A 12,677-nucleotide genomic window follows, 5' to 3' on the forward strand; every position below is an offset into this window, starting at 1 on the left:
AAGTCCCTTATTTAGAAAGCTTAGATCTCTTCTTTCCCAAGGAATTATAAGGTTTGGCTTTTTTCCTTAGACTTGAGTAGATTTGTGATGAGATTTTTAAAGGTTTTTTTAATAAAAAAAATTGTTAGAACTAATTTTTCTGTCCCTCTAGGGCTTGTGCATACTGCTTAGTTGTCTTTACCAGTACAGGAATATGAGAAGAAAGCAATAACAAATTTTACAGGTGTTGAGAAAGGAAAATAAGAAAGGATTTTTTCTCTAAAATGTACTGCAGATAAAAAATGTTTATCATATTAAAGTTTTATTGTCTGTCTTTAGTGATTAACTGTATATATTTTCATTAGTAATTAAAGTAACCTTACCAAGAAATATAATATGCTGAGAATGTGTAAGACATAAGAATATAAAAACAAGTTAAGTAGATCATCCCTTATGATTTTCTAAGCTAATTTATTTTTTACATCAAAATTAGCAGTGATTGGGATCACCCTAAATTTGATTCCTTGGCATTTTACACCTGCAGAAATACCCATTTTTAGTTTTCTTTGTATCAAATAAACACATTTTAAAAAATAGCCATGTGTTCTTGGCCTTAGTCTCCTGATTTATTCTTTGCTTGGGAGACAGTACATATTTTATTAAAGCCATGACATCTTCAATGAGCAAAGCATTTGCCCTAGCATCTGCTTAAAAGTATAATGAGACAAATACACAAGTTTAATAAGGTCACGAGTGGATATTTTTGGGCTACACAAGGTAGCAGGAAGCATACCCTTTCAGATCAGAAGTTATTTTTGGCCTCTGGAAACCTGGACCATCTTAGACCAGTGTGCAGCTGCTGGGCTAGCCTGGCTCTTCCAGGAATGCTGTGTGCTTTCAGCCTGCTCATCACCAGAGCGTTTACCCTGGCTACTCACCTGCCTGTGTGGGACCTGGCCAAGCCCAAATGTTTTGCTGACCTGTCTGAGTGACCATCTGAAAGTGGGAAGATGCCATTACTCAGAAATACTTTGGTAGATGGTTCCACGGGCATTAAAAGCTCACACTAGAAGCGCAAAGCCTGTCATGTGGTTGGTGAAGCATCTGTCTTTCAAGAAAATGCTGCTGTCTTCTGTCTCAGGCAAGGAGCATATGATCTGTACAACATGCAGAGAGAAACACAGTGCCTGGGGATGGGATGGTGCCATGACCATTTGTCAGCTACTGCCAAAGGGAGAGCAGCACTTAGAGTAATGGGGGTCCTCTCCTCTCTGCTTCTAGCCGTGCATGAAGGAACGTATCTTCCCATCTCCTGGTAGTGTCTTAGATTGGCACATGTTTCGCAAAAGGTAGTGAAAAAAGAAGTAAAGAAGACAAAAAGTCAAAGCAAATGCCGTGTGTGGGAGAGGAGATCGTCAGTCCCAGGTCTTAAAGTAAATGCTGGGCAAAAAGCTGTTCCTTCCTGCACGGCCCCAACTGCTGTCTTGGAGCATAAGGTGGAGCAGAAAATTCAGTCTCCAGCCCTGCTCTCTTCTTGCCTTTCCTGTGGCACCTGTGGATATGTCTGCTGATGGTGGTGCTTGTGACAGTTGTTACGTGGACGCTGTTTCGACACTGCCAAATCCTTTTGCACAGGTCACCATCTGCTTGGTGGTGAATGGCAGTTGAAAGGCTCTGTGTAGCCCATTCACAATTTCTGTTACTGTCCAGACCTCTGAAGTGTTTTATAAAGCTTGTTTAAAAGCTCAAACAATTTTTTTTGTTGGTCTTTTCTTCAGAGCCAACATTTTGTTTCTTGTCTCATGGTAATGAATTAGCTGTACATACAAGTGACAGTTTGGGGAAATGGTAGATGGCTCAGGTCATGCAGGGTGTGGCCTTTGTAGGAAAGATGAGACTCCCTCTTGAGAAGCTCTTGTGAAGTTGGCTTTAGAATATTTACCAACTACCCTTCTCAGAGAAATGACAACCAACACACTGAGCAGATCTCGTTCTCGGGGACCTCTCAGGCAGGGGAGGTAGCCAGTATGTCTGTACTGCTTTGGGCCTTCTGAGCTTCCATGGAGAATTTAGATTTCCATCTAAGTTGCATTCAGTTTTTGTTCATATTGGCTTAGAATATGTTTAATATATTTTTTCTTTTTTTTTTTTCTCTGCAGTAATAGTAAAAATCTGTTTTTCTTCCCTAACTATGTGCAGGCTGGCATGGCTTTGACTTACGATCCAACAGCTGCTATACAGAATGGGTAAGGAATGCATGTTTTCCGGTGCCTTTTAAAAATCATTTTGAATGCCATCTTCTGTTTTCTCTTTCTGTGGTGAAACGTACTCAGAAACAAATTCACTCAGTCATATTTTGTCTGAAGCATGTAATGCTATATTGTCAAGTTCTTCTTTTAGTTTCCTTTTTGTTTTTATGCCCTCTTGTTTGTAATATCCATTCAAATGGGAAGCTGTTTTTCCATAACAGTTTCCATCTCTATTTGGCAAATGCTAGTGGATGTTTTTTTAATCTCTCTCTGTCATGAAGTGGAAGCCAGTAAAATTTCCCTTTACTGCGTTTGCTTTTGTTAAAATAATCATTGAAGATTCCAGCATATTTTGGATAATAGAGATGTTACTTCATCTGGGATAGTCTCTACAGGCTGGCTGGCTTCCATGGCATTGTCTGAATAGAAATGCCAAATAGGGAGAAAGCCTTAAATTAGTGTGTAAGCAGATGGGATTTCAGGGTAGAATTCTGAGCAACACTCTTCTTCATTTCTCAACTACCATTGCCAGCACAAAGAATTGTAACTTTTTTCGAATTTAGCAGAGAAGTTGTATTATTGTATTATTTACCTGCATGAGTACGTTTCCAATTATTTAATGAACTAGAAAAACAGAGCCTTGAAATCTAGCTATCCTTTCAGATAGGGTAGCAACAATTTGAAGAGAAGCAGGAGTTTTGGCCCTGAACTCTTTTACAGTCACTCTTCAATCAGAAGGATGTTTGATATGATTAGCAAATTCTGTATATACTCTCATCTGTGTTATCTAGCTGAATATATTGATATAGATGAGAATGAGTTTATTTGTTAAATATTTGTTAGGGCACTGTTAATTGAAGCATTTAGGAAAAAACTAACATTCCCTGTTTAAAAAAAATCAATTATAATAATATATTTTGCTTAATTGCCCTTTACATACAGTAGTTTTGTAGGACTCATGATATTCCCATGTTGTGGAGGAAGCAACCAAACCAGAGCAACTCAGAAAACAGATGATGTTTGCAAAGTTGTGATTTCAGAATTCTCTGGTTCTGTTTCCCTGCTCTGACCTCCCAAGCAAGTCTTTCTTTTCTAGCATCATACTTTTCAGCTGAACACATTATAGGCTATAAATAAAACCATCATTAGTTCATAATCCACCAGTGTTTCATCTGGATAACTGGCTTTTATTTCAAATGAATTTCTGCATGTCAGATGTGTGAGCGTTTTGGAAACTGTAATTTGAATGACCCTTTGAGATGAATATAATTTTGCTTCCAAAAAAAATTTAGTTTTGAAAGTATGGAAGTTATCTCAGAATCAGATATTGTTTCTATCAAAGAGTACCCATGCTATCAGGTTTTCAGGGTGTTCAAATGGTTTGGTTACTCAATTGTTTGAATACACAGTCACTGATCATTGGGAAAAGAAATAGTACCCAATGGAGAATTTCAGCTCTGCAGTTTTTAAAATGTTCTTTTATTTGTAAGGCATGAAGTAAACTACAGCACTGGATATCTTTCCAAGAGTGACAATTAATCACTGCTTTGACATATCTCTTCTTTCTAGAGTGTCAAAATATTTTAAATTTCATCAGGACAAAATCATCTCATTCAAAGTGCTCTTATGGTGAGATCCTGATCGTGTGCAGTATTATGAGAAGAAGCACTTACTATGTTGGAAAATCAATATCTTTACCAAAAATTAGAAAACTATCCCATCTTTTGGTGGCATCCTTAAAATGCTGTCACCTGAGGATCACTAGGACCCTTTAGTTACAGTTTCTTTTTAGCTCCTCAGGCATTCACTTAATAGTCTCTATGTGTCCTGTAGTCATAAATTCTTACTCTTTTTCATAAGCCTCTTTACTTGCAAGTACAATGAAAATCTAACTCCTGGGTTTTATTTTAGCTAAGTCCAGGAGCACCTCAATGCTTTGCTTGTGAAATGTACAAATGCGGTTTGTTGCTCACCGACAGGAGGCACAGGTATCAGAGCAGGCGTGCTTCCTGGTGAAGGGGAGTTAAGGGCCCTTAAACACTGTCCAGTAAAACAGATTAAATTAATAGTCAGTGAAGGGGCGTTAGGCAAAGAAAGCTGCTTCCTTGCCGCAGGGTGGTTCGGTGTAGCGGTCAGGTTACGCGGGCGTGGACCCCTCACACCGCTCGGGACTTGTTGCTGTGCTGTGCCGAGCGTGAGTTGCTCGGTCCTTTGGGTGCCTCCCAGTGTGGAGCTTAGTGAACTGAGGCTGGAGGTCGGAAATGTAAAGATGCCAAGCCAAGGTGAAGATTCAGGTGAGGTAAAACTTAAAAGAAAGATTTATTGCCCCCACCTTTTAGAGCCCTTTATAGGACTGATAGATGTGTTCTGATGCATGTGAGTTGTGAAGGCCACGCAGGTTTATATGGAGGATGGAAGCTTACTAGAGAGACACATCTCTGCAGGTGTCACAGGGCAGTGTTTAAAATTCAGTGTTTACAATTACTGAAGAAGTGTGGATTATGTTAGATTTTGTGTTGAGGCATAACCGAACCTCAAGGAGGAATCTGGACTCTTGTATGTTGTCCAGATGAAAAGGTGGGTTCTCACTGCCCATGGTGTAGTACTGTCACTTTTATTACTGTATAACTGCGTATTTGCCTTGAAAATCTATGGTAGGAATTAGGAAAAAAAAAGAGAGCGAGAGAGACTTGCACTAAAAATAGCTAAGATTCTTTCCCCACAAAGGAATAGATAATTTTCTTCTGAGTCTATTATGTTGTAAAGCTTGATACTCCATTTCATTGTATTGTTTTTATGCCCTTGTAACTCTCTTTAAGCATCCAGTAGAGTTACATCAGTGTAAAACTCTTATAACAGACTGGAGAATCCAGCCCATAGTGTATCATAGCATTGCAGTGTGAGTTACTGAAGATGTAACCACACACTTCAGTAGATAAGCTCTTTTCCACTGCCAATCTCTCTGTGCCTTTTTTGTTTTATAATCAGCCTGTTCTGAATTGCATTTACAAAGGTACTCGGGTTTTATTTTGGGGAGTAGTGTAATATGTTGTAATATGCTATTGATTTTTCAATTTGTGGTATTAATATTGTTTTAGTGGTTTAATGCACTCGTACAAAGAACAAAACAGAGCTCTTGTACTTGCACTGGAAGGATGCTCATTTAAAATGTTCCCGAGGCTTGAGTCCTCCTGGCCATTTGACTAAGATTGTGATGTACTGTATCAGTTTAATATCTGATATCTGGGGGACTATACTGTGTATTTGCTGGCCAATGGGCTCAATATTCAGATAGGTCTTTTTCATCTCAAACATCTGACTGTGTAGCTTATTGCAAGAGAAAATTGCTGCCTTGATAACACTTGGTAATACTCTTACATTATGTGAGCCCCAGGATACTATTTATGAATCTAACTTTTTCAGTACTGCCCGCAGGCACAAGGCGTGAGCAAATGGTGTTTATTGCAGTGCAAATAGGATTTCGCTCTTGTGCAGATTCTAGATGGAAGCTTGCACATTCCCCCATAGGATGGGAACCATATGGATTTTTTTTCCTGTTTTTTGGCAGGGAAATAGTGACCAGACGCTACAGATAATGCAGTCCCCAAATGCGGACGGAGGGTTGATGTGGGAGGGGAGTATGTGCTTTGTCTGTTAAGCAACAGAAACTGTTCTTAAAGTGTTGCCTGTGTGTGCCTGATGATGTACTGGGAACGTGGTTCATTTTAAGATCTCTTAAATTAAAACATTTTCTTTTGAGCCCCTTAAAAACCTCTCTTTAGGAGCATCCAGGAACAACTTTTTACCTCCTGGTGATGACTTCTCCCTGTGCTTATGGAATCTGGGCATGCTAAAAAGGTCTTATTTTTAATACAAGAGCAATGTTTATTTATATGTCTCACCCCTCCCACCTGCCTTCTTACACTTTTGCTGCTTGCATTGCAATTGCAGCTGACGGGCAGGGACACTGCCCGCAAAAAACTACACAGGCCAGTATAAGGATGCAAATGGCATTTGCGGAAAATGTGACAGAACCTTTTGGGAAGCTCTTTTTAGAGCCCACAGGTCTACTACTGTAAAGCCTACAGCTCCACAAGTACCATACCAGATACTGTACAATATAATGCAGGAACTTCAGGGGCATAACTGAATATATCTAAAATGAGTCAAAGCCAGTATAATTCATCTCTCTTTCCACTCCTCTTTCTGATGTACATATTCTGAGGACTAAGAATCGTGTATTCATTTGGACTTTACCTAAAACGCACATCTTCTACCTCACTTCACATCTCCCTGTGCCTAAAGAAAAAAAAAATATGGAAAGCTTAATATCAAATACAGCAAAGTCAGAAGCTGCAGGTCTTGTTAAAATACTGTCGGGTTTGCACCAGAGGAAGCCACTTTGGCATTTTTGCTCCTCCTGTCTTTTATTAGGTCCCCGGTATGTCTCTTATGCTGATTTCATATGACATTACCCTATTTGTATATAAAGGGAATTTGGGGAGGTGCCTCCATGTCACGTGGATGAGAGCATGTTGAGCCCTCTTTGTGAGTGGGCCCTGCCAGGGTGGTGCATGGCTCCAGTGCTGGGGCAGGTTGAACATCCCACACCTGGTGCAGGGGGATCCTCCTGAGTCTATCCTCAGCAAGGACAACCCTGCCTTCACCATAACGCTGTACTTCACGTGTGGCAGAGATAGACACATTCTTTTTTTTTGGATCTCTTTGGACACAAGTGACACTGTGGCGGGAAGACAAACCTTTGTCTCTGGGCATAAGGGATTCCTGATTGCAAAATGTTTGACCTACAGCCAGAGTGTCTCATTGTTAAAACTGATTCATTATTATTAAAATCGGAATACATGAACTGGATTTTCTTATATTTTCATTTGCTGTGTCCGATTTCCTTTCCTTCTCCCCTTTGATTCTCCAGTGCATTAATTTTCACAATATAGCTGAGCATCCTGATAGTGTGTTTTATTTGATGCTTATTTGAGAGCATTCCAAACTGTGACAGATAAATGGTACTGGCAAGGGTATTGGAAGGGCTGTACTTTCACATTATCAGAGTGTGTATTCTACAAGCTTATGTACTACTCAGATAACTGCATCTCTAAGCTGAAACTAGAATGGTTAGCTGTCTGTCAAGTTCTTGGCATAGCACACGTTTTCTGTAAATTTGGTAGTATTTGCTGTGATTTATTGGAGAGTTTATTGCAAAGTGTCAGCCCTGCTTCCAAATGGAAAGTTGTTTCTCCCCTGCACTCTCTTTGTCCAAGTGGTTCATCACGGCATGAGTATGAGTGCAGCATCAGTGCCAGGCTGGTGGATGGAATGAGAATAGAATGAACAAAAAAGTGTTGTCTTTTCAAAAGAGTTTTATTTTTATACAGTCCTTCAGTTTCAGAGGTTGATATGTATTTCTATACTTTATACCTTTTGCTCATAGAATAAATTCTGTCAGCTTGCCACTGACTATTTTCATTTGCTGCATGCAGCATTTCTTAGTTCATCCACTTAGCAACAACATAGCCAAAGTGATTTCTGGTTAACCTTGATCGCAGAGAAGACCCCTGGAACAGGACTTAGATAACATATGCATCATGCTAATGCCATAGATGAATCCGGGTAGTGCTGCAAAGATGTTTTCTCCGCTGATGTTGTGTGAACTTCATGTTTGATACAGCAGTGAGATATAAATGCCTTTAAGCTCTCATAATAGAATATATATAAAATTGGGCAAAGGCACAGTTTTAAAATAGTCTCTGTGTGAGCATTGTAAGGGCAGATAAATGTTCCTAAAATAGCAATATATTTCTATTAAACAAAAAAATCACTCAGACGCCACCTGCTGCTTTTGGCATTTTAAAATCTTATTTGGAATAGAGAGAACAAATGATTGCTTCTCTGTCTCCCTTTCCCCTCCTAACTTCGAATATTTCTGCCCAACATTCAAAGGCAGCAGCCTGTTTTTCTGAGGCTATTGGTGGGCTGAAGCTGGTGGTTATTTGAGCCTGCATCCAGAATGAATGCATCCAGTCTGAACTAGACTGATTAGTACTAAATCCGGGATGCCAGGGTGATCAGGAAATAGAGCACTTGTTTAAACACCAGTAATGATTTTCTTGTTGCCTGGCTCTCATGGAAAGCTACTGTTGATTGCCTCAGCGTGAGGAGAAAAAAAAAAAAAACAACAAACATAAAAAGACAGGGAGTATAATCCCCTTCACTGTTACAGGGAGAGCATATGTGCAAAATCTTCTGTTACTTGTAAGATTGGTGTGTGCTGTATGAAAAGGATCTGCACGGGCTTTAAATCAAACAAGAGAACACTGCACAGGAGTGTTTCTCTCAGAGTCCGAAATATCAGCATTTTGACAGCTGTAAAACCATAAACATTCTTTTTTTTTTTTTAAAGCAATTTTATTTTTCTGGCTTATGGTTCAAACTGAGAAAAGAGCAAATGCAAAAATCTTTGTGAGCACACACACATATTAAGTACTTACACGATCTACCAGTAGCTATATTTTCCAAGTGTAATTTTATCAATAATGATTAACCCACAGGGAAGGAGAAGGAATATAACATTTATTACCATCAGCCAAGAGACAGTGCAACTTTTGTTCATAGCGTACAACAGTGGAAATAAAAAAAACCTGAAATCTGAAATTTTCAGTGCTGCCTGGGGCATTTAGACTCATAATTCCTGATACATTTCACCAGAAGGTAGGTTTTTTCCTCTCTGCCTAGATGAATACAAAAATGCCATGGTTTTTGTAGCTATCCCTTAATCAAATAATTCAGGCATGTATATGGAAAGTGTTATTCTCAGCACTGAAGCATTAAGATCTGAAAAGAAAACAGTACCGCATGTGAAAATGAAATCAGTAATATTGTCTTCGATATTGTGTAAGAAATTTCCTTTCACTAGCTAGCACTCTGGAAAATCAGCTGTCTTTGCATTTCAGATAATTACTTCTTGTATCATGAAGTTCTATATTTGTGCTAGTTGAAGTGAAAAAAAATATGCTTTGTGTAAATATTCCTCCTCCTTTCTATTTTCAAGATCTGTTCAGTGGAGCCATCACATCTTCTTTATTGTGGTTTTGGAAATAGATGGACATAATTACCTGTGTAGACTCTTTTTGTCTTTGCCCGGGAGGCACTAAATTAGTCGGAGCCTAGCAGGGAAAGGTTCAAAAAATCTTGCTTTTGTTCTTTGTTTGCAGATTTTACTCCTCACCGTACAGTATTCCAACAAACCGCATGATTCCACAGACATCAATCACGCCATTCATTGCTGCTTCCCCTGTCTCCACATATCAGGTACGTCAGATTCACGCTTGTCTGCTATGTTTCCCAGTTAATTATGTTTTGGATGTGGATGAAGGCAGAGCGTATACCACAGAAAACAGTGTGAGTGGTTGCGCTCTTGAGTCACAGTTTAGACAAAATGTTTTCTAGTAGTATTCAGATATCATTTGGTGTAGGGTTTTAAGTGTTTCCTTCATTCTTTACGCTAGCAGTGAAAGCCACTGTAATTTTTAATTTTGATCAACTTCTCTAGTAAAGAGCATTTTGATTCATTTCCAGTTGACAACAGCAGAAGCTTATCATTCTTATTGAAATGTTCTGTCATTTAGGCTCTCCTTCATTAGCCGAAAGGAATTTTTAATGTGGTGTGGGGGTTTTTTTTGTAGTTTATGTCGACTGTGTTGTATTTTGACCTTTTGACCCCAGCTGTATATGATCCAGTAACAGCATCCTTTAAAAGCACTCATTTTTATCCAATAATCCCTGACAAAGCAAGTTACTTGAGGATAACTGTCCTCATATCCTTCTTTAGTCTCCCACACATTTTGTTGTTCAGAATTTCTCTTTTCAGCATAACCCTCACAGATCTCCACTGGGAAATTATTGCCATGCTCTGACTTTCTGAGATGGAAGTCAAAACCAGATTGTATAGTTTTATTGTTAGCCATTCTCTGGGAATATATCACTTCAGTCTAAGATGGCGATTGGCTATACATTTTCCCCATTTCAGTTATTTCTTTCTGTCGAAGCTTAAGGCTGGGTCGGCCACTAAATTTTGACAAACAGTCTCTGTGATCCCCCAGCACCCTCTCAGGGGAGGATAATGGGGAATCAGAAAGAAGGAGACTGAGGCTGAAAAAAACCACTTGAACCAGTTTAATACTAACAATGAAGATGTTGAGCTATATACAGATATTATACAAGTATACAAATATATTCAATGAGAATATATTATTATGGAACCCATGCCCTGCAGATGACAACAAGGACACAAGCAGAAAAGTGCCAGACTGCACTCGGCAGCAGACCAGAGTGCCCAAGCCCTGAGTCCCAATGACAGTAAAAAGAACTCCCAAAACCAGAAGAGGAGCTGTGCTGCTCCCACCCCAAGAGTCAGGGCAAGACAACTGGTCCTGACAAACGTTGCTCATCTGCAGTTTGAAAACAAGAGGCGGGAGCACCAGGAGCACATTGAGAGATGAGGAACAGCCGATGGCAATACTCTCAGCACAGCAGCACTAAAGACCCTAGAACCCTTCCTAGTGGCCCCTGTATACTGAGTACCATGGGAAGGAACACTGTGATTTGTCCATTCAGGTCACCTGACCCATCCTCTCCTCCCCATAGGCACAGCTGCCCCCCTCCCCCGCTGTGATTGTCCCCTCTGTCAGGAGCCCCAAAGGACTTTTATCCTGGGGCTCTCAAACCAGGATACAAGTTTATACCATCCGTGCTCTTCCAGTCCTCAGTCCTACCTGAGATAAGCTCCCAGGCTTGCAAAGCTGCATGCTGGTTGCTCTTAATGTTGGCTTGTTGGGCGTGGTTAGTTTTGAGTTTATGTGCTTACAGGTAATTGTGGGGGATTGTTCTTACACTTACTGTGTTTTAAATGTTACCGTCAAAGATTTTATTTTTGTGTTATTTAGTTTTAGATGTCTATGTAACACTCACCAAAAAAGAATAGTTTTGGTGAGATAAATACAGTAAATTTCAGTAAATGGTAACAATGAAGAAATGTCAGTGTCAGAGAGAGAGGAATGTAATTCACATGCACTCTTTTCAGTAGCAAAGCTGGCTTAAGAGTCACACCTCCTCCCTCTTATTCAGGCCCCACAGCCACTTACTCCCATCACAGCTCCACAGTTCACAGTTGCTTCTTTCTCCCTTCCTGACTTGATCCATTGCATTGGTTCGTGATTTGATGCATTTGCACCAAAACCATAGACTTTTTTTTTTAACCCATGTTCTCTGTAGGCAGTTTGCAATGTAAGACCAGAGACGTTTGCCCTGGAACAGAGAAGGAACTGCAAGGATGCATGAGTGGGAGCAACGAGCAGCAGCAAGTTGTGACAGCTCTAATATATTTTAACTGATAGGGCTTCACAACAGAAAATTTTGTAGTAGTTTGCATGTGTGTGCACTGGCTTTGGTTTCACTGAACTTGCTTTTCAACAAAAAATCTGCTTTGATAAACTTGTGTTGAAGCACACAGTTGTACAATTCATTCTCCCCACTTGCTTCACAAACAAAATCACAGGACATCAGGAGGACTGAGACCTTGTAGCTTTCTCCTACTCATCCCTGCTCATACTCAGTCTTGAGATGCAGTTCTTAGTGAAAACGGAATAAATCATCCTGGGATCTCTGAAAATGTTTGAAAGTTCATGCAGATACTTTTGAAAATAAACTTTGAATATTTTACATCTCCTGCCCTGTCAGTTGGATGGTGTATTTGTGATTATATTGATGGATGAAAGCAAACAATACAAATGAAAAAATAGGGTGCCATGGAATATTGAAGACTGCTTTATATGAGATAAGGCGACCGTGGATCGTAGAAGTGATACAATCACTCAGACTTCTGACTTTGGTAGAAAACATTATCAAATGAAATTGGAAAGCTTTTTCCTTTGTCAATAACTTTATGAAGCATAAGTGAATCTTGCATTCAGTTACATGGCTAAAGTTTCTTCCCAAAACTGGCTCTGTAGCTGTGATAGAAAGAGTATTTTCAGATAAATCTTTTGAGTTCTGTTTTAAACTTTTCTCTGTGTGCTAATTAAAAGTATTTAATATGCAGGTCCAGAGTACTTCATGGATGCCTCATCCGCCATATGTTATGCAACCAACAGTAAGTTGATGCTTGCTTATATCCAGCTAAAAGTGCTTAGGCTGTAGCCTTTGTCTGCTTGTCAGCCACGTTAAAGCCCTATGTCGTGTAAGAGCAGCCAGCTGTTTCCTTTGACAAGACCTCTCCCCTGCAAAGATTCTGCTTATTTAAGGAGCACTGTTTGATTCAGTGAAAAGGGGAGGATGGGTGATATGTTATCTAATTGCATTGATTATAGGAGAATAACAAGCTCTAAAGTGTTGCTTCTGAAGTTTGGCTTTGGGGACTGCAAGATAACTGCATTC

The 12,677-nt window shown here is 39.7% G+C and overlaps 1 protein-coding gene across 1 annotated transcript in view; it reads left to right on the forward strand.

The window, feature by feature from the left end:
- LOC104272109 (RNA-binding motif, single-stranded-interacting protein 3) overlaps positions 1–12,677 on the forward strand; it is a gene marked incomplete at its 3' end in the record, with an annotated part of 320,963 nt that overhangs the window by 274,983 nt on the left and 33,303 nt on the right. Inside the window, exons 7-9 of the mRNA XM_009867013.1 lie at positions 2,179–2,225; positions 9,458–9,554; positions 12,343–12,393. Coding sequence (XP_009865315.1) covers positions 2,179–2,225; positions 9,458–9,554; positions 12,343–12,393 — 195 coding nt within the window. The remainder of the gene's footprint in view (positions 1–2,178; positions 2,226–9,457; positions 9,555–12,342; positions 12,394–12,677) is intronic.

This window comes from Apaloderma vittatum, unplaced genomic scaffold, assembly GCF_000703405.1.
Source record: "Apaloderma vittatum isolate BGI_N311 unplaced genomic scaffold, ASM70340v1 scaffold3743, whole genome shotgun sequence".
Lineage (NCBI taxonomy): Eukaryota > Metazoa > Chordata > Aves > Trogoniformes > Trogonidae > Apaloderma > Apaloderma vittatum.